This window comes from Carcharodon carcharias, chromosome 18 (assembly GCF_017639515.1).
Source record: "Carcharodon carcharias isolate sCarCar2 chromosome 18, sCarCar2.pri, whole genome shotgun sequence".
In the NCBI taxonomy this organism is placed as follows: domain Eukaryota; kingdom Metazoa; phylum Chordata; class Chondrichthyes; order Lamniformes; family Lamnidae; genus Carcharodon; species Carcharodon carcharias.
This window is the reverse complement of record NC_054484.1, coordinates 81414833-81437965: the sequence shown is the minus strand read 5'-3', so window position 1 is coordinate 81437965 and position 23133 is coordinate 81414833. Positions and strand designations below refer to the sequence as shown.

The following is a 23133-nucleotide window of genomic DNA, read 5'->3' as shown; positions in this document are numbered from 1 at the left end:
GGTCATGCTTGCGGACAGACCGAAGGTGTTCTGCAAAGCGGTCACCCAGTCTGCGTTTGGTCTCTCCAACGTAGAGGAAACCACATTGGGAGCAGCAAATGCAGTAGACTAAATTGAGAGAAGTGCAAGTGAAATGCTGCTTCACTTGAAAGGAGTATTTGGGCCCTTGGACGGTGAAGAGAGGGGAAGTAAAGGAGCAGGTGTTGCACCTTCTGCGGTTGCATGGGAAGGTGCTGTGGGAGGAGGTTGAGTGTGTAGGGGGTGATGGAGGAGTGGACCAGGGTGTCCCAAAGGGAACGATCCCTGCGGAATGCTGCCGGGGGGTGGTGAAGGGAAGATTTGTTTGGTGGTGGTATCATGCTGGAGTTGGCGGAAATGGTGGAGGATGATTCTTTGAATGCAGAGGCTGGTGGGGCGATAAGTGAGGACGAGGGGGACCCTATCATAGTTCTGGGAGGGAGAGGAAGGTATGAGGGCGGATGCGCAGGAGATGGGCCAGACATGGTTAAGGGCCCTGTCAATCACCGTGGGTGGAAAACCTTGGTTAAGGAAGAAGGAAGTCTTCCAGCCACCACATTCAAAGGATCATCCTCCGCCATTTCCGCCAACTCTAGCATGATGCCACCACCAAACACATCTTCCCTTCACCCCCTTTGGTGGCATTCCACAGGGATCGTTCCCTCCGGGACACCCTGGTTCACTCCTCCATCCCCCCCTACACCTCAACCACCTCCCATGGCACCTTGCCATGCAACCGCGGAAGGTGCAACACCTGCCCCTTTACTTCCCCTCTCTTCACCGTCCAAGGGCCCAAACACTTCTTTCAAGTGAAGCAGCGTTTCACTTACACTTCCCTCAATTTAGTCTACTGCATTCACTGCTCCCAATGCGGTTCCCTCTACATTGGAGAGACCAAACGCAGACTGGGCGACTGCTTTGCGGAACACTTTGGGTCTGTCCGCAAGCATGACCCAGACCTCCCTGTCGCTTGCCATTTCAGCACTCCACCCTGCTCTCATACCCACATGTCCGTCCTTGGCCTGCTGCATTGTTCCAGTGAAGCTCAACACAAACTGGAGGAACAACACCTCATCTTCCGACTAGGCGCTTTACAGCCTTCTGGACTGAATATTGAGTTCAACAATTTTAGATCATGAACTCTCTCCGCCATCCTCACCCCCTTTCCGATCCCCCATTATTTCAATAATTTATATAGATTTTTCTTTTCCCACCTATTTCCATTATTTTTAAATGTATTTCCATCCATTGTTTTATCTCTACCTTTTAGCCTATTTCGTTCCCTTCCCCCTCCCCATCCCCACTAGGTCTATCTGTACCTTGGTCATCCTGCTTTCTACCCTTAATGTCACCTATTAGCACATTCCTTATTAATATCACCACCTTCAACACCTCTTTGTCCTTTGTCCTTTTGTCTATGACATCTTTTGGTTATCTCCACCTATCACTGGCCCTCTATCCAGCTCTACCTGTCCGACCTCCCCACCCCCACACCCCTCCCCTCCTTAAACCAGCTTATATTTCACCTCACTTCTATTTTTCCTTAGTTCTGTTGAAGAGTCATACGGACTCGAAACGTTAACTATGTTCCTCTCCGCAGATGCTGTCAGACCTGCTGAGTTTTTCCAGGTATTTTTATTTTTATTTTGGATTTCCGGCATCCATAGTTTTTTGCTTTTATCCCATTTCTTCAATCTGTGTTCTGTTTGAGGGAGGAGCAGAATCTCCAGGCTTATCTGTAAAAGATGTATAGTGATTGAGATAGAAGTGATCAGGTAAGCTGATCAAGATCTACATGTAAATGTAAGTTTCCTTGGCATTTCAATTCAGTGCTAGTTTATCTGTTGGCCAGTAGTTGTGCCTGAGGATCAGGTTATCCTGACACTGGAGTGCAAAGAAATGTAATGGGAAGTGCTCAGCGGGCTGTATAAAGCTTTGTTCTCACCAATGCCTCAAGCTAATTCTAATGGTTTTATTGAGTTTGGTCCAAAAGAAAGCATTCTAGTATTTGAACTAAACTATTGTTGATTTGTACATGGGGTAATGTAGCAGTGACTTTTTTTCAGCCTCATTGACTTCATATCCCGCCACTAAAATGGACCACAACATGTCACTATATGGGACAATATTTCTGTGTTTTTTTTTCTGTTCCCAACAGTGACAAGAGCAAGATTTGACTCTGAAGCACCTTCCTCTGCATATGATAATTAATGTTGTCTGAACAAGGCACCATTTCCATGCCACTGAGACAGATGCTAAGATTTTGTGTGAAAGGACCCAAGATTACCTCATACTAGAGAGGTGGTTGCCTTAACTCTGTGCCTTCCTGAAAGGTGAACCTTTGTTGTAGGACTTAGTTCTTTCTCCATCCCCTTTCACAGTCCTTTTCCTTTCCCACTCAACGTCTGCTATTTGTGCCCTCCTAATGTGAATTGCTTTGATACATTTTCCACTACCTGAAGACTGCTTTCAATATGTTGCTATTCATTGTAAATGGTGAGCACCCATCTTCTCTTAGTTTGGGGAAGGAAAGATGCCATCATTAGAAGACATTACATCTTCGTTATTGTTGGATGACAATGAGTAGCCAAAGAGAAGATTTCTGACCTGGGCCCAGTTTAACCTGACCCAATATGTTCTCAAACTACTTAACCACTTCAGACTTGATGCACCTACTAGGATTGGATTTTTAAAAAGAGGATTGTTGGTACAATAGAAATTGTCCTGCCCAGCCCTGTCTTGAATCTCCTATGGAGCCTTGTTCATGTATGTTGCTGCTGCTGTATCAACTAATTAAACACAGCTTCACACTGTGTGTGGGAACGTGTTTCCCCAATGTGCAGCTGCATTCAGTTGCTTAAGATATATCAACAAGGAGGTAAGAAATGGCAGTGGCATTAACAGGGTAGGAGCTGGAAGTCATGGTCAGACCAAGTGCCAACATCAAATTGGAGGGAGGGCAGTTAAGGAGAGTGAAGGTAGATTTGCGTTCACCTAAACTGAGGGTTGAGCAAGGGAAGAGTCATGTTGGCCAATATAGGTTTTGGATTCACACCCAGAGTGGTGCAGCGGGTATTTTAATTCCACCCAATAGAAAATTCTTTCAGCTGATGATTGTTGACATTGACTATTGATTGCTCAACAGCAGGAGGAGCTGAAACCTAGAAGCAAATGTGCTGTATATATTGTTTAGATATTGGATGACATGTCTCTGAACAGCTGCACTGTCACCAAGTGCTTGAAGGACACTGGTAGCTGCTAGGTGTGTAATAGAACAGAAAACGTTGTGTCACTGAACAAGACCAGGACTTAAGAACATATGACAGCATAGACTGCATGGTGAGGGTCAATAATCATTAAAAGCTGCTAAGGTGTCAATAAAATGCCTAGTTTAGTCCAAGTTGATCTGGCCATTTGATCCTTGTGGGGGATGAAACCCAAGAGGCTGAATCCTTGGTCAGAGTTTGACAATTTATATTTTCTCTGAGCAAAATGGATTTGAAGCTGCCTCATGCCGTAAGAAATTGTCCCTTCCTTAATTGGGCTGGGCACAATTAAGATTTCTTTGAAGGATCTAGGTGGCATAGCACTAACTGGGTAAACATTTTCCTCTTGCATGATCCTGGTACCAGGCCTTGTCCACTGCGCGTATGAACAACATTTCCTGACGCAAACAACCATGATTTTCCATCCTAGTTCACAATGGCCCAGGAGTACGCAAGCATGGGATTTACTCTGATTTTAACTAGTTACACTTGGATGCATGAAATGAAGGGGAGAATCTGTTGATTGAGAGAAAGGAAGAGGGTTTGTTACATACAGGGTAGTCTTCCTGCTCAGAATATTTGACTTTTGGGTGCAAAAACTGTCCAATTTTACTGGCAAGTTGCTATTTGGACAGAGTTGTTAAACCATTTTTATAATGAGTGAGTGAAATGTTCTCACACTATTCTCAAGGGGTGTGTTTCTACACTGACTTCAACTTATTGTTTAATTTAACTTATGGGGTGTGATGGTGTCTGGTGTGATGATGACTAGAGGTAGCATATTTTGTGCAGTGTGTGCATATCTCAGTTGGAGTCTGGGCAGAGTTGCATGAGGCGATGAGTGCCCTGAGGGCATAGGCCAGGACCTGGTTACTGTGGCCAGGGCTCTGAGGAGCTGGAGCAGAGACAGGCTGTTCTGGGTTGTTCTGTTCTGTCCTGTTATATTATTTATCATAACTACTGTTCTCATTTCACTTCTGCACGTTGGTCTCCATGGTGTCAGGCCACCAGTTTACACGCTAATGATGATGCATGTGCAACCCGGCTCAGGTTTGGGTTCACACAGCAGCACCAAGGCTGACTCAAAGACCTGGGCATTGCATATGGCCTGCAATATGCCCTGCTCTCGTTCCTCGAGCCCCACCTGCAGTAACTAACCCCTGGCCTCTGCCCTCAGGAAGTTCATTGCCTCACTCAACTCTCCTCAGGCTCCAACAGAGGCATACAGGCTCACACACTCCCCCAATCTGTACAAAGTGAGCACTCATTGAAAGGGCTTTGACACTGAACTGCAGGAAAACATCAGATGTAAGAAGTCCACGGAGTGTAAAATGTTGAAATCTTACAGTACCACTGTGGGAAAATGGGTTTTTGGAGGCTGCATTGGTCTCCAGAACTGGCCTAATCATCCTTTAATCCTGTTAGGAAAACTGCAACCCCCAGGAAATATTCAGAACCTTGGCTTGACAGGAGTATTTCGGGAGTGGGAGAAGGTACTGGGAGCACATTATCATGTGTGGTTTGATCAGAAAGAGGAGGTACACATAATCCTGACACCTGGTCAACTGGAACTGCCAATATTTCACATTCTATTACACAGCACACCAGAAACATTCCAGTATCAAAGCATAGTGTACACATGCATGTGTGAGATTTATTTTTAGAAATACTGCTGTCCCAGGTTGCTGAACACCATCATAGGGATCCATTTTCCACTTCCACCATTTTCCAAATGCAGAACCTTGCCCATTGGAAGCCCTGATTGGGGACTGTTGTCCAAGGACTCTCAATCATTTATAGAATGGACAACTATGGGTTACAGATGTGTAACTTAACGACATATATTCCTTGATGGACAAGAATCTGCACTCAGAGTCCACAAGTGTGTTCTTTTTCAATTCCATTCAGGCAAACACACACTTGCACAATCTTTAATAAAGTAAAGGGAAATTATACCAATCAACAGTGTTCCTAGCTGCTTTCCTGAAGTTCAGTCTGGCGCTATCCTATTATTATTCAGAGCTTCAATTTAACCTTTATCACTTTCCAGCACTTCCACAGCTAACAAAATGTCTAAGGTTATAATTTTAACTGTATTTTAGATAGTGGATTGAGCTTGTCTCAGACTTGAAGTCAATGTATTCAGATGCAGTGTTCTAAGCTATTAGCATTCCAGTACATATTGATGTGATTGTAGAAACATAAATGTCTAAAAATACATTTCTAAAAATAAATCTCACACATGCGTGTGTACACTATGTTTTGATACTGTAATGTTTCCGGTGTGCTGTGTAATAGAATGTGAAATATTGGCAGTTCCAGTTGACCAGGTGTCAGGATTATGTGTGCCTCCTCTTTCTGATCAAACCACACATGATAATGTGCTCCCAGTGCCTTCTCCCACTCCCGAAATACTCCTGTCAAGCCAAGGTTCTGAATATTTCCTGGGGGCTGCAGTTTTCCTAACAGGATTAAAGGATGATTAGGCCAGTTCTGGAGACCAATGCAGCCTCCAAAAACCCATTTTCCCACAGTGGTACTGTAAGATTTCAACATTTTATACTCCGTGAACTTCTTACATCTGATGTTTTCCTGCAGTTCAATGTCAAAGCCCTTTCAATGAGTGCTCACTTGTTCATTTGTTCTTTCATGGAATGTGGGTGTCATTGGCAGGGCCAGCATTTGTTGCCCATCCCTAATTGCCCTTGAACTGAGTGGCTTGCTGAGGCCATTTCAGAAGGCAGTTAAGAGTCAACCACATTGCTGTGGGTCTGGAGTCTCATGTAGGCCAGACCAGGTAAGGATGGCAGGTTTCCTTCCCTAAAGAACATTAGTGAACCAGATGGGTTTTTGTGACAATCAGTGGTAGTTTCATGGTCACTGTTAATTGAAAATAAATTCCAGCAGCTGCCGTGGTGGGATTTGAACCCATGTTACAGAGCATTAGCCTGGGCCTATGGATTTGTTGTTGTCAGCGGTCCCTCGGAATCAAGGATGATGTCTGTCAGGCTTGGTGAGATTTAAGATGACTGAAGAGCCCAATTCTGGATCCACATGTTCTTCTTCAGTGGGGGCATGTTGAGCAAAGGAGTGGAAATCACAGCCCTGGGTTGGTTTCCTTCTCCTTCCTCTGCTGCTGTCATTCTGCCTCACTGTGAGTTGCTGAGCCTCAAAGTGGCTTGCACCTTGATGGACCTGGTGGTGCCATGCCGAACGACTGGCAGCAATCTCCTCCCAAGCAGGAGCATTAATGCCCCAGTGCTGCAGGGCGATCTTGAGCGCATCCTTATACCTTTTCCTTTGGACGCCCTTTGAGCATTGGCCAATGGAGAGCTGTGAGAATCGACGTTGCTGAGGGAGACCGTTTTTGGGCATCGGGACGCAATGGCCTGCCCATCAACGTTGGCTCCACAGGAACAGGGCTTCAATGCTGGTAGACACATGGAGGATGCTCACATTAGTCCTGCGGTCCTCCCATTTGATTCCCAGGATTCGACGCAAGCACTGCTGATGGAAGCTCTCAAGGATCTTAATGTGACTTTGGTAGACAGTCCATGTTTCAATGCAGTAGAGGAGAGTGGTCAACACAAAGGCCTTATAAACCAGAACCTTTGGCTTCCAAAGGCCCCTGTTGTCAAAGACAAATTGACACAGTTTGAAGGTGGCAGCGCTAACTCAGTTAACTCAGTGTTGGACTTCCTCATCGATAGTAGTTCTGTGGGAGAGGTGACTTCTGAGCTAAGGGAAGTGCTGCACATACTCCAGAGCCACCCCATCTATGTGGATGGCGTGGCGATGCTCAACTGGTCCAGGGAAGGCTGGTGAAGGACCTTCATCTTGGCGATGTTTAAGAAAGGGCCAAGCCTCTTATACGAGTTGTTGAAGAGGTCAAGCATCTTTGCTTGTCATGCACAGAGTGAACCATTGCGCAGCAGTCACCCGCAAACTGAAGGTTGTGGATGTCCATGGTGGAGTGTATTGTTTTTGCTCACAAGCGACCAAGGTTGAAGAGCTTCCCGTCCAGACAATACTGAATGCAGACACCAGGTGGCAGCTCATCTCGGATGAGGTGAATGATGACAGTCAGGTAAATGGTGAACAAGGCGGGGGCGATTACACAACCTTGTTTGACCCCGGCCCGGATGTGAAAGGTGTCAGTTTCAGATCCTCTACTCAGAACGGTGGCGGCCACGTTGTCCTGTAGGAGCCTTGGGATGGTGACAATCTTCAACAGACAATCAAAGCATTGAAGGGTGATCCATAGAGCTTCGCGATTTAAAGAATCAAACGGCTTGGTCAGGTCAATGAAGGCGAGGAACAATTCTTGATTTTGCTCCCAACTTTTTTCCTGGATCTGTCTAGCCACAAAGACCACGTCCACAGTACCCTGGGATGCTTGGAAGCCCCACTGGGTTTCCGGGAGGATCTCCCCAGTGACCGTACGAAGGCAGTTCAGGAGGATGCGGGCCAGGATCTTACCATGATGGACAGGAAATCCCCCTGTAGTTTTCACAATCGGAGGTGACACCTTCTTGTGGATAGTAATGATGGTTACGTTTTTGAGACCCCGGAGAATGCCCTCTTCGTCCCAGGGTTTCCTCCGATATGGTGGAGTTCCGATTTGAGGAGCAATTTGAAGTTCTCCTTCCAACATTGACTGATGGCGTCATTGTCCTTGAGGAGCCAGGAGCCATCATGTGATCTGAGAGGGTTTTGTCCGGTTGATCCATAGGTCGTCTTGGTAAGCTGGAAGAAGTTGCGCATGTCATGCTGGTCATTGTAGGCCTGAATCTCATGCACCTTCTCCACCCACATACCTCAATGTCTCAAATGCATTACTGGACTCGGCCTTCAGTTGATGGTATACTACCATCATTTGCCGGGTACGCGGGTGACTTTACCAGGTGATGAAGGCTGTTCGCTTCCTCTTGGAGATCATGTGTTGTGGTATCATTGGTGTCAAACCAGACCTGACTCTGTCATGGCAAGAACCCGTGGCCTCTGGATTACTAGTCCAGTGATATTGCCACTCTGTCACCATTTCCCCCTTAAACATACTTACAACATATTGAGTTGTACCTGTTTACCTGCCTATTAATTGTAGCAAGCCCAGGGTCCAAAAAACCTTTGTCACAACATTCAGCTTACTGGATACATCGTAGAAATGGATGTTGTATGGACTGAATGTATTTGCTGTCTTACTGCTCGTAATCAATATATTTTGTACGGAAAGAAGTGTGTCTTTTCTTGCCCTTGGAGTGTGTATTCCAGTTAAGCATTTGATCACCAGGGTATTGTGAATTTAAAGGTAAAGAAGATTATTTATTCTCTCGAGCGTACCCTGAAATAACACAATGTCACACACTCAGCCTCACGCACACAAACACATGCACACATTGAATACAGATAAAGATGGTACAGCTAATTCAGTCTCTGATTTACAATTTCCAGTCTCCCATGTGGCAGCCCTGTGATTTCTTGAATTAATTCAATGATTTAAAGTTGAAGTGAGAGTCTTGTAAAGTGTAAGATTCACGGCAAGTTGTGAGGTTTCTTGTAGTCAAATATCTAGAAGGTTGGTTCTCAGGTAAACTTAAACTAGAACTAGTTGAGTTCTTTGGCTGTTTCATGACTGGCAGCTAGTTTCAGAGTCAGACTGGCTGATGACTGATGCTTCTGTTGGATCTTCTAGATCCTGGGGTATGAAGGGTGCAGTTCCTGAAGCCAGTTTTGATCACATGCCACTTCTGAGGCCCACCCAGCCTATTTGGATGGGGGGGGGCCATTATGATACCATGAGAAGTTGACAGTGGCCATGAGTCCCTATTATCCAGTGTGAAACATGGAAACGGGAGGTCTGGAAACTTCATAGTCTTTAGATGTTAGCCCGTCCTTAAACAATGAGATTTGTGAATTCCACTTATGTCAATTATTCAATTAGGTATTCACTGGAGACTTGATACTGTCTGTATTCCAGATGCTTAAAGACACATGATTTGCAGCAACCATCTTAATAACCTGTTTGGGTCCTTTGTTTAAAAGTATTGACTGGAAGTTCATAAAATGAACTGTATTGGGCATAACAATGTGAAGTCCTTGATCTTTGGAAAGTGCTAGGATGCACTAGGGTTGCCAGACCTCCAGGCTTGTGCTGGAGTCTCCAGGAATGAAAGATTGATCTCTAGGACTCAAGCTGTGAGCAACAACTGGATGAACAGTTCATATCTGAGTATCTTTTTTTCATTTTTTTTATTGTAAAGCTTTATAGAAGGATTAAAAGTTTTGTTTCACTGGGCAGAGCAGTTCAAGGCATGAGCCCATGTGGTGAAGCTTCCAAGAATAAGTCAAACCAGAGTGGCAAGTCTAGAATTATTATTAATAGATTATTAGACCAGGGCTTCAGATAGAAACTTCCAATCATATTTATTAACTGTAAATAGGTATTTGAACAATAGAAAAGATGTATATCTGAAATAATTAGATGATTTTTGTTTCCTCCTGAGTAAAAGAAATAAGAAACAGCTTGCATCTCCTAATTTTAGTGCAGGATAAAATATGTCGAGAGCCAAGTCCCTTACCACAAACTCATCAGTCTGCTTGATTGGCACTCCATCCACAAACATTCACTCCCTGCACCACTGACACACAGTAGCAGCAGTGTGTACCAGCTACAAGATGCACTGCAGGAATTCACCAAGGAAGGCTCCTTCAGCAACACCTTCCGAACTCATGATCACTACCATCTAGAAGGACAAGGGCAGCAGATAGATGGGAACACCACCACCTGGAAGTTCCCCTCTAAGTCAATCACCATCCTGACTTGAAAATATATCACCATTCCTTCAGTGTCGCTGGGTCAAAATCCTGGAACTCTCTCCCTAACAGCACTGTGGGTGTACCTACACCACATGGACTGCAGTGGTTCAAGAAGATAGCTCACCATCACCTTCTCAAGGGCTACTAGGAATGGGCAATAAATGCTGGCCCAGCCAGCAAAGCCTACATCCCATGAATAAAATAATAAAAAATTGACAGCTTTTGCTGCTAACCTCACATGGAATCTCATGCTTATTTCTCTCCGATGTCTTTGAAGGGCTGCTGAAACTTTGAAATTGTTGAAAATATAAAGTTTATTACAAAAAAGTTAAAAATGTCTTTCAAATTAAATATATAACTGCTACTTTGAATGTTTTTATTTGAGTTGTGTGGCCTGGAAACAAATTGACCTATTTTGAATGCTTTGGATCAACTGCGAGAGTTTCTCTCTCTCTCTCTCTCTCTCTCTCCCCCTCTCAACTAGTAAGCTCTCACGTTTCATGGAAGCAGCAACAAGCTTTTAAGATGATTGCCATGAAAGGGTAGTAAAAAGTTAAATACGTTTTAGAAATCTGACCAAAGCTCCCACATTGTCATATAGATGAGCATCAAAAAACTTTCTGAATAAGTATTAACTGTAGCAAAGCGTGCTTATGGCCACTTGAATTTGATGACCTCCATGTTAGATGTACTGTTCAAATCAGAAACAGCCTATTTTGGACCAGTACTCAAATAGCTATAATATCTGAATTACGTCATTCAGATTTCAGGAAGTAATCTTTGCCACAACATGTTCTACCTGCTCATTCTGAGTCAACAATGGGTACACAAGAGGAACAAGCTGCTTTTTCATTGTGTATGCTCCGAAATGGTTTTTAGCATGTCCCATTTTTGTACTATCTAAACCACCATGGACTATTGCCAATCCTAACCTGGCCTGCAATGCTATCTGTACCTGCAATGCTATCTGTATTCTACTCCCCCAAGGGTGGCAAACGGAAAGAAATGGTTACCAGTGTGCATGCTCATACAGTGAAATGGGAAGGATTGTGCATTCCATGAGATTTGCTGACACATGAGTACTCACTCTATTAAATATCCTCCAGTTCTCTGATTTATATCTACTGAATACTCAGGGACAAAGGGCATGTTCCTACTTGCAAACGAAACTCTTAATTTACTTTAGGGATTCATCTTAAACCTTAGAGTTGGTAGCATTTCATACTTACAGCCTATACTGTCTCAATTGGGTTGGCCTGGGACCAGAAGGAGGTAATTTGCATTAATTTGCCCAGGCTTTTTAGTAACAGCTGTGCCCACAAAAAAATCTTACTGATTCTACACTTTTTCAGTAAACTAATAATATGCATGTTTCTTTCAGCAATTTCCCTAACACTTTGGAATCCTGAAGTTCTTGCTGTGTGTTTCCAGTATCAGTCCTATATAGGACAAAATATTATTCTAATTTCTTCCTTTCAGTTCATTTATTTCTTTAGCGTACTGATGTCAATATGATTATGAGAAGTAAAAACAGAAAAGGCTGGAAAGTACGCAAAGTCTGGCAGCATCTGTGGAGAAAGAAGCAGAGTAACATTTTTAGGTCTATGACCTTTCATCAGAATGGCTTCTCTTTCCACAGATGCTGCCAGACCTGCTGAGTGTTTCCAACACTTTCTGCTTTTATTTCAGATTTCCAACATCCACAGTATTTTGCTTTTGATTATTAAGCGTTAGGTGTGCTTTTGATGAAATACTCTTGCCTCTGAATTGGAAGGATGTGGGTTTGAGCCTCGTTCCGAGGATTTTAATGCATGATCTAGGCTGGCACTTCAAAGTGGTACTGAAAGGTTGCTACACCGTGGGAACTGGAACGTTAAACAAAACTCCATCAGTTGGATGCAAACCAGATCTTGCTAAGCTCCTCTGGCCGTAAAACCCTCTGCAATCCTCGCCTCTCGCACACTTCTGATTTTAATCACTCTACTATTGGCAGATGTGTGTTCAATTGCCTAGGTTCTAGGCTTTAGAATTCCTTCCTTTAAAGTTTGTTGTTCCTTTATATCTGTCTCCTCTCTTTATGTGGCTTGGTGTCAAATACACTCTGATAATACTCCTGGGAAGTATCTTGGCATGTTATACATGCATCATGTTGTTGCTGCTACTGTAAGAACCCGTTGCACAGTTGATAAAAGAATATGGGATTTCTCGATGCACAACCCTCCATCAAAACAGATTATTGATGTTTCTGTGGCCTTACCATGTGCAAATTAGATGCCACATTTGCTCATTTAAAAACAATGCTGCAAGACTACACCATTGGTTGTGAAAAGAGATTAAGAAAGATCTTACACTGAGGTTGTGAAAGACAGCTCTAAATGTTCCAAGATGCTACACAGCCTATTTAAGTACCTTAGAAGCGCAGCCATTATTATGATGTAAGAAATATGGCAGCCAATTTGCACAAACCAAGGTCCCAGAAACAGCAATATAATGACCAGATTATCTGTTTTAGTTATATTGGTTGAGGAACAAATATTGATCAGGATGCAAGGAAGAATTTCCCAGTTGTCCTTCGATTTAAAGATGTAGGATCATCCATCTGACAGGGCTTCAGATTAACATCTCAATTTAAAGAAAGCCTCTCCAATAGTCGACGCAATTGAGTGTCCTCCGGATTGGGAAACGCAAGTTGGTTCTTTTTCTTCCCCTTGAGATGGTGTTGTTCAAGATGGGCCCAAATGGAAGAAATTTCCTTGGGGAGGGGTTGCATTCACAATTCCCTTTTTGTGCAAATGAGGTTTATTTATTTCTAACATGAGTGGAAGTTATGCTTGGAAGTATATAGATTAGGTACAGATAGAGAGACAGAGTAAATTTGGAATCTTGGACTGAGAAGCAGAAACAAATAGAGAATGTAGCTGCTTCCTAGGGAACATTGAGATTAAAGATCTAGAAGAGGTCCCAGCAGTCCTGTTAGATTGATATGTGGTGGAAAAAATACTAGAGCACATGTTAATGACAGCAATTGAGTGGCATAAATGGAGAATAATGTGGCTTTATACAGGTCAAGATATGCCAAACAAACTTAACCTGCATTCCTAACAAACAGCTGTTAAATATCAATATCAATAGCTCGATTGTCGCACATATTTGGTAAAGTGCCCCACGGGAGATTTGAAGCAAAAGCTCATTGGATCCAAGAGAGAGTTGCAAGTTAAATACTTAATTGGTTAATCAGGAGGAAATGCTTTTGGATACTTGTTGTCACAGTTCTCCTTAGGCAACATTCGCTGAACTGCATTCTACTTATAATAACTTCATCAAGACCATTAATAATTATTATCAACAACAGGGATCAGTTCCTTCCAGGAATCTGTCCCTGTTATTCCGAATAATTATTAATGACCTCAATGAAGCTATAAGAAATGGAACACCTAAGCTTGTGGACAACATGAAGCGTGACTGTGGTCAACAATCCTTCCTTCTCCACCTGTCTGTTGCCTTTGATATTGTTGACCTCATCATCCTACCCCAACATCTGTCCACCATCGCCCATGGACTGCATTCACCAGGTTCCATTCTCATCTATCTCATCACAGCCAGAGATTCACCTGCAATGGTTTCCCCTCCTGTTCAATAGTCAAGCGCCATTAAATCTGGTGACCCCCCTCCTATTTCTCATCCATGCGCCGCCTTCGATGATAACTTTTTTCACGAGATGTGGGTGTCACTGGCTAGGCCAGCATTTATTGCCCATCCCTAATTGCCCTTGAGAAGGTGGTGGTGAGATGCCTTCGAGAACCTTTGCAGTCCATGTGGTGTAGGCACTCCCACAGTGCTGTTAGGAAGGGAGTTCCAGGATTTTGGCCCAGTGACAGTGAAGGAACAGCGATATATTTTCAAGTCAGGATGGTGAGTGCCTTGGAGGGGAACTTGCAGATGGTGTTCCCATCTATCTGCTGTCCTTGTCCTTCTAGATGGTCGAGGTTGCAGAAGATCAACCAAGATCAGATTAAATGTAGGAGTAGGACCAAGGGACTGGTATGCTCTACAGCTACTGCTACTTATATTCTTTTATATTTTTATGGATAACTTTGCAAGGCTTTCACTAGCGTGAACAGAAAAGAATACTGCCTTGGAAGGAACTGTATTAACAGTATTCCTCCAAGCTTCTGTGTTGCTACTGATATAACCCAAGGTGGTGTTAGTCACTATTTAACTTTACCCATTGAACTGTCTTTATCTTCATTAAAATGTTTACTTCAAAACTTCACCTTGCATCAAAGCCTGTGTTTGCACTTTTACCTTCTGAAGGGTTTAATCACATCGGTGTATCCTGAGCATTTGCTGTTTGGGAAATTTTCCAATGTGCACGTTGTAGTTTGAGAGTTGAAGGCTGGAAATTTTGTGTTCCCTAAACCTGGGGAATTTCAAGATTTGCTTTTTTTCCCCCAAAAAGATTTTGAAATAAACTCAGAATTGAATTCTCAGTCAGGTGATATTTATACAAGTATAATAACTTGTATAATTGTATAATTGTGCATTTCTATGATAAATTACTCACATACAAACAATGTTTGAGATACAGATGCTATGAACAGCAATACCTTTTATACATATGTAAAAAGCAAGAGGGTAGCCAGGGAAATGGTAGGCCCACTCAGGGACAGAGGTGGGAATCTGTGTGTGGAGCCAGAAGAAATGGGAGAGATACTAAATGAGTACTTCTCATCAGCATTCACCAAAGAGAAGGACATAGCGGTCGATTTGTCTAGGGAAGAGTGTGTAGATAGCCTGGATCATGTTGAGATCAAAAAAGAGGTGTTAGGCATCTTGAAGAATATTAAGGTGGATAAGGCCCCAGGGCCAGATGGGATCTGCCCCAGAGCACTGAGGGAGGCAAGGGAGGAGATTGCTGGGGCCTTGACAGAAATCTTTGTATCCTCACTGGCTACGGGTGAGGTCCCAGAGGACTGGAGAATGGCCAATGTTGTTCCATTGTTTAAGAAGGGTAGCAGGGATAATCCAGGAAATTACAGGCCGGTGAGCCTTATGTCAGTGGTAGGGAAATTATTGGAGAAGGTTCTTCGTGACAGGATTTACTACCATTTGGAAGCAAATGGGCGTATTAGTGAGAGGCGGCATGATTTTGTGAAGGGGAGGTCGTGTCTCACTAACTTGATCAAGTTCTTCGAGGAAGTGACAAAGATGATCGACGATGGAAGGGCAGTGGATGTTATCTACATGGATTTCAGTAAGGCCTTTGACAAGGTCCCTCACGGCAGACTGGTACAGAAGGTAAAGTTGCACAGGATCAGAGGTGAGCTGGCAAGATGGATACAGAATTGGCTTGGTCATAGAAGACAGAGGGTAGCAGTGGAAGGGTGCTTTTCTGAATGGAGAGCTGTGACTAGTGGTGTTCTGTAGGGATCAGTGCTGGGACCTTTGCTGTTTGTAGTATACGTAAATGATTTGGAGGAAAATGTAACGGGGCTAATTAGTAAATTTGCAGATGACACTAAGGTTGGAGGAGTTGCAGATAGTGAAGAGGACTGTCAAAGGATACAACGGGATATAGATCGGTTGGAGGCTTGGGCGGAGAAATGGCAGATGGAGTTTAATATGGACAAATGCGAGGTAATGCATTTTGGAAGGTCTAATACAGGTAGGAATTATACAGGAAATGGCATAACCCTTAAGTGCATTGATGGGCAGAGGGATCTGGGTGTACAGGTCCAGAGGTCACTGAAAGTGGCAACGCAGGTGGATAAGGTTGTCAGGAAGGCATATGGCTTGCTTGCCTTCATCAGCAGGGGTATTGAATATAAAAGCTGGGAAGTCATGCTGCAGTTGTATAGAACCTTGGTTAGGCCACACTTGGAATATTGCATGCAATTCTGATTGCCACATTACCAGAAGGATATGGAGGCATTGGGAAGGGTGCAGAGGAGGTTTACCAGGATGCTGCCTGGTCTGGAGGTTATTGGCTATGAGGAGAGGTTGGAGAAATTCGGATTATTCTCACTAGAGCAACGGAGATTGAGGGGCGATTTGATAGAAGTTTACAAAATTATGAGTGACATGGACAGAGTAGATAGGCAGAAGCTTTTTCCCAGGGTGGAAGAGTCAATTACTAGGGTACATAGATTTAAGGTGAGAGGAGAAAACTTTAGAGGAGATGTGCGGGGCAAGTTTTTTACGCAGAGGGTAGTGAGTGTCTGGAATTCGCTGCCAGTGGTGGAAGCAGGTACAATAGTGGTGTTTAAGAGGCAGCTTGACAAATACATGAATAGGATGGGAATAGAAGGATACGGACCCCGGAAGTGAAAAATGTTTTAGTTTGACAGGCAATATGATTGGTGCAGACTTGGAGGGCCGAAGTGCCTGTTCCTGTGCTGTACATTTCTTTGTTCTTTGTTCAATTGCTGTTATTGTGCTTTCCTAGTTGATTAGAAAGTAATTTATAAAAAATTTTTACTGCTGAAGAAAAGTCAATTCAAAATCTCTCCACTTCATCTATTCTTTAGGCTTGAATATATTTGCATATAAAGCATTGGAAATGGTGTAAACAATTAACTTTTGAGCAGTTTGAGGTACATTTTAGTTTATGACAATGTATGTTTGTTAAAGAATGCATGATTTGGCAAACTCAAAAGGGGCATTTTCCATTCCTGGCACATGCCAGAAGTGCAGATGAATCTTTGCTCTTCACGTTCAAATGCTTTATGGCAGGAATCACAGAATCACACAATGCAGAAGAGGCCCTTCGGCCCATCAAGTCTGCACCGACACAAGAGAAACACCTGACCTACCTACCTAGTCCATTTACCAGCACTTGGCCCATAGCCTTGAATGTTGTCACGTGCCAAGTGCTCATCCAGGTACTTTTTAAAGGATGTGAGGCAACCCGCCTCCACCACCCTTCCAGGCAGTGCATTCCAGACTATCTCCACCCTCTGGGTAAAAATGTTTTTCCTCACATCCCCCCTAAACCTCCTGCCCCTCACCTTGAACTTGTGTCCCCTCGTGACTGACCCTTCAACTAAGGGGAACAGCTGCTCCCTATCCACCCTGTAATTGCCCCCTCATAATCTTGTATGCTTCGATCAAGTCGCCCCTCAGTCTTCTCTACTCCAATGAAAACAAGCCAAGTCTATCCAGCCTCTCTTCATAACTTAAATGTTTCATCCCAGGCAACATCCTGGTGAATCTCCTCTGCACTCCCTCCAGTGCAATCACATCCTTCCTGCAATGTGGTGACCTGAACTGCACACAGTACTCCAGCTGTGGCCTCACCAAGGTTCTATACAGCTCCAACATGACCTCCCTACTTTTGTAATCTATGCCTCGATTGATAAAGTCAAGTGTCCCACATGTCTTTTTCACCACCCTACTGACATGCCCCTCCGCCTTCAGAGATCAATAGACACACAGGCCAAGGTCCCTTTGTTCCTCAGAACTTCCTAGTGTCGTGCCGTTCATTGAATGCTTCCAAAGTGTATCACCTCACACTTTTCAGGGTTAAATTCCGTTTGCCACTTATCTGCCCATTTGACCATCCTGTTTATATCTCCCTGTAGCCCAAAACACTCAACCACACTGTTAATCACCCGGCCAATCTTTGTGTCATCTGCAAACTTACTAATCCTCCCCCCCCATATAGCCATCTAATGTCGTTTATATAAATGACGAATAATAGGGGACCCAGCACAGATCCCTGTGGTACGCCACTGGACACTGGCTTCCAGTCACTAAAGCATCCTTCTGTGATCACCCTCTGTCTCCTACAACTAAACCAATTTTGAATCTACCTTATCAAATTACCCTGTATCCCATTGTGCATTTGCCTTCTTTATAAGTCTCCCATGTGGGACCTTGTCAAAGGCTTTGCTGAAATCTATATAAACTACATCAACTGCACTACCCTCATCTACACACCTGGTCACCTCAAAAAATTCAATCAAATTTGTTAGGCATGACCTCCCTCTGACAAGGCCATGCTGACTATGCCTGATCAAACCTTGCCTCTCCAAGTGGAGAAAGATTCTCTCCTTCAGAATTTTCTCCAGTAGTTTCCCTATCACTGATGTGAGACTCACTGGCCTGTAGTTCCCTGGCTTATCTTGACAACCCTTCTTAAATAGCGGAACTACATTAGCTATTCTCCAGTCCTCTGTCACTTCCCCCGTGGCCAGAGAGGAATTAAAAATTTGGGTCAGAGCCCCTGTGATCTCCTCCCTTTCCTCCCTCAGCAGTCTGGGACACAAATCATCTGGACCTGGAGATGTGTCCACTTTTAAACCTGCCAACACCTCCAATACCTTGTCACTCCCTATATCAATTTGCTTAAGAACCTCACAGTCTCTCTCCCTGAGTTCGATACCTTCTTCCTCATTCTCTTGGGTGAACATGGATGTGAAGTATTTGTTCAGCACTCTACTGATGTCCTCTGGCTCATAGGTTGCCCCCTTGGTCCCTAATGGGCTCCACTCTTTCCCTGATTATCCTCTTCCCATTGATATACTTACGGAATATCTTGGGATTTTCCCTACTTTTATCAGCCAGAGCTTTCTCATATCTCCTCTTTGCTATCCTAATGCCTCCACTGATTTGCTCTCCTTGTACCTTCTCATCGTATACTGAATATCTCTGGCCATCCATGGTTCTCTGGGCTTGTTACTCCTTCCAATCACTCTAGAGGGAACATATTGAGCCTATACACTCCTCATTTCCTTTTTGAACGCCCCCCACTGCTCTTCTGTAGATTTGCCCACAAGTAGCTGTTCCCAGTCTACCTTGGCCAGACCCTGCCTTATTTTACTAAAATCGGCTGTCCCCAATCCAAAACATTTTGCAACTTTTCTGTTTCCTTGTCCCTAACAAGCTTAAATTGTACTGTTGTGATCACTATCACTAAAGTGCTCTACCACCACCATCTCAGCCACTTGTCTGGCTTCATTCCCCAGAATTAGGTCCAGCACTGCGCCGTCCCTTGTTGGACCCTCTACATATTGACCTAAAAAGTTCTCCTGTACACATTTCAAGAAATCTACTCCATCTAAGCCCTTAACACTATGTCTATCCCAATTAATGTTGGGAAAGTTGAAATCACCTCATATAATTACCCTATTATTGTTTTTACACACCTCCGCAAATTGTGCACATATTTGCTCCTTAATTTCCTGCTGACTACCTGGAGGTCTATAATAAACCTAACAATGAAGGTTCAGACACTTGGTATCCATGGAGAGGTTGTAAACTGGATTCAAAATTGACTGTGTGGGAGAAGACAGAGAGTGGTAGTGGATGATTGCTTCTCAGACTGGAGGTCTGTGACTAGTGGTGTGCCTCAGGGATCTGTGCTGGGACCATTGTTGTTTGTTGTCTATATCAATGATCTGGATGATAATGTGGTAAATTGGATCAGCAAGTTTGCTGATAACACTAAGATTGGAGGCGTTGTGAACAGCGAGGAAGGCTTTCAAAGCTTGCAGTGGGATCTGGACCAACTGGAAAAATGGGCCAGAAAATGGCAGATGGAATTTAATGCGGAAAAGTTTGAGGTGTTGCATTTTGGAAGGACAAACCAAGGTAGGACATACACAGTAAATGGTAAGGCGCTGAGAAGTGCGGAGGAACAAAGGGATCTGGGAGTTCAGACACATAATTCCCTGAAAGTGGCGTTGCAGGTAGACAGAGTTGTAAAGAAAGCTTTTGGCATACTGGCCTTCATAAATCAAAGTATTGAGTATAGGAGTTGGGAAGTTATGGTGAGGTTGTATAAGACATTGGTGAGGCCAACTTTGGAGTATTGTGTGCAGTTCTGGTCGCCTAACTACAGGAAGGATATCAGTAAGATTGAGAGAGTGCAGAGAAGATTTACTAGGATGTTGCTGGGTCTTCAGGAGTTGAGTTACAGGGAAAGATTAAACAGGTTAGGACTTTATTCCTTGGAGCGTAGAAGAATGAGGGGAGATTTGATAGAAGTTTACAAAATTATGAGGGGTATAGACAGAGTAAATGCAAGTAGGCTCTTTCCACTTAGATTAGGAGAGATAAACACGAGAGGACATGGCTTTAGGGTGAAAGGCGAAAGATTTAGGGGGAACATTAGGGGGAACTTCTTCACTCAGAGACTGGTGAGAGTGTGGAATGAGCTACCATCTGACGTGGTAAATACAGGCTCACTCTTGAGTTTTAAGAATAAATTGGCTAGATACATGGATGGGAGAGGTCTGGAGGGTTATGGACTAGGTGCAGGTCAATGGGACTAGCAGAATAATATTTCGGCACAGACTTGAAGGGCCGAATGGCCTGTTTTCTGTGCTGTAGTGTTCTATGGTTCTATGTATATAAAGACGAGAGCTAGCTGACCATGGGGTAAATGGTCAGAGCTACCTGACAGCATGAAAGGGGCTGCTTTCAGACTCTGCCCTGAGCACTGCCCCCCCCCCACAACTTTACTCCAAAAGCCCATTCTTGGGTCTGCTGTGCCCTGGAACATTCCTGCTCCCATCAAAGATTCTAGGGCTCCTTACAGTGCTCACAAACCACTGGACCGCATTCCCTGTTCTCTCTGATCCCAGAACCTTACAATACTTCCCAAGCCTGTGATCCCTGCACTTGCCTTTGTGACCTCCTTGTCTAAAATTCATGCAATCCTGACATCCTCTCTTTGGCCTTCCAGGTCCAAGAAACCCCAAACTAAAACAAATTCTTTTGATCCTGTCCCCTTCACGATGCTCTCGGGTCTCAGGCCACCCTCATTACTGATAAAGCGGTGCCTATTTTAGTACTATGTGGTATCAGCTGTGGGATTGGGCAGCACCCCTGCTGGTTCATCAGAAAGCTGTGGGTTCAAGTCCCATCCCAGAGACTAGAGCATTGAATTCAGGTTGACTCTCTATTCCAGTACTGAGGGTGTGCTGCACAGCCAGAGGTGTTGCCTTTTGGATGAGACTTTAAACTGAGATTCCGTCCACTCTCAGATGGAAATAAAAGATCACATGGCACGATTTCGAACTAAAACAGGGGCAATAACCCAGCTTCCTGGTTAATATTTATCTTTCAACCAACATCACTAAAACAGATGATCTGATCATTATTGCATTGCTGTTTTTGCTGTGTGCAAATTGGCTCGCACATTTCCTACATTAAAACTGTGACTGTATTTCAAAAGCACTTCATTAGCTGCAAAGCACTGTGGAATTTATGGACATTGTTAAATGTGCAATAGAAATGGGAGTCTTTCTTTGTGACACCCATGTCCTTAAAAAAAAACCTTCAACTCACCATGAGTACCACAACAGTCTTAATATTCCTGCACCTCCTGTATGCATCCCATTTGCTGCCTGTCGCAGTATAACCGCCATTCTTCAGATGCCACATATTAGACCGTTTGAGCCTAATTTTAACTCTCAGCAAGTACATTTTGAATCAGTTAAAATAATGCCCTTTACTTTGCTCAGTGAGTTAGACCATAGACCAATGTCACGGGTGACCTGCTAGTAATCAATTAAAAGTCTAGCATATTGCATGTACCCCCTATTAGCATCACACTTGCATCCTGTAACACCTTCCCCATGCACATTGCTCGTAAATCCTTTGTTATAAAGGACTTATAATCTGCCTCGTTATGAGCAACCATGACAGAGATAATTTGGTGCATTTAATAGAATTATGCTTTTCTTCGAAAATGTAACAGAAGTATTTTAATGGGAATAAATCGTGAGACTGAATATAACTCCTTCTTGAAAATAAAATCAGAATAAACTAAAGAGAAAATATTCTCTGCAGCTTACTGAGAGGTTTCACCCAATAAGGGAGTTGACTTTTGGAATTGATGGCTCTAGCTAGATTTCTGGCATGGAGATAGTTTCCATTCCTGCGAGAAAGCTGAGTATTAGTGACCCAAACTCTATTTGGGTCAAGTAAGTGTCAGTCTCATGGCCCCTTATCCTTTGTTGTACCCCTGACTCGTATAACCCATGATGCCTTGGGATGCTCTCTGCACATTTCAAAGTGATGTTTTGTTGAAAATTAATAAACAAATCAGCAAAGAAATCAGTAAAATAAAAGCAAAACAGTGCCGATGCTGGAGACCTGAAAAACAAAGTGCTGGAAAAACTCAGCCGGTCTGGCAGCATCTAGGAAAACTCCCCAGAGTTTCCAAGAAGAGTCGTGTTGGACTCGATGTTAACTCTGTTTCCCTCTCCACAGATGCTGCCAGACCAACTGAGTTTCCCCAGCACTTTCTGTTTTTATTGCAAAACAAGCAGTGCTGTACTGGCTGGGTTGGTGTACTGTTTATCAGGCAGTGCTTGCATTTTCTCAGATGTCAGTGGCATTGCCTGTTCCATCTACATTCCCAGTCTTACTGCAGCAGACGTAGGGAAGACTGCCTTCCCAAAAAGAACAAAGAATTTAGATTTACATAATACTGCTCCCTTCAAAGCACTGTGCAGCTATATGTTTTGAATAACCTGTAAGAATTGTTTATCTTTCAAACATGTTTTTATTTTTATACTGTTGGTTTACTGATTGGCGGATTGTGTTTCAGGTCATTACACCATTCCGAAGACTGATTCTTTGTGCTGAGAACAGAAAGGAAATGGAGGACTGGATTTCTTCATTAAAATCTGTCCAGAGTAGAGAGCACTATGAGGTAAGCTTCTGTCTACTGTGTGCTGTTAATACATTCTGTGATGTTTTCTCCCATAATGAGTGCAAATCGAGAGCTTCACACCACACAACATAGAAGGCATTGTAGGTCAGTACGCTTGTGGGCAATCATCAAACATCTCCCAGCTACTAACTGAGATTGAGTTTTTTTGCTGTTGTGGATCTGAGACACTGGAATTCTGCTGTCTTGATTCCTGAAGTTGCCTTTAGAAAAGCTGGGAAGTGATGACATAGTTGTATTGTCGTTGGACTAGTAACCCAGAGACCCAGGGTAATGCTCTGGGGATCCGGGTTCGAATCCTACCATGGCAGATGATGGAATTTGAATTCAATAAAAAAATCTGGAATTAAC

At 43.6% G+C, this 23133-nt stretch overlaps 1 protein-coding gene across 1 annotated transcript in view; it reads left to right on the top strand.

Annotated features, from left to right (window-relative positions):
* The window catches only part of LOC121290467 (diacylglycerol kinase eta-like), a 383823-nt gene that overhangs the window by 146452 nt on the left and 214238 nt on the right, over positions 1 to 23133 (top strand). The window contains exon 3 of the mRNA XM_041210907.1: positions 22660 to 22764. Within this exon, the coding sequence (XP_041066841.1) occupies positions 22711 to 22764 (54 nt within the window). The 5' untranslated portion in view covers positions 22660 to 22710. The remainder of the gene's footprint in view (positions 1 to 22659; positions 22765 to 23133) is intronic.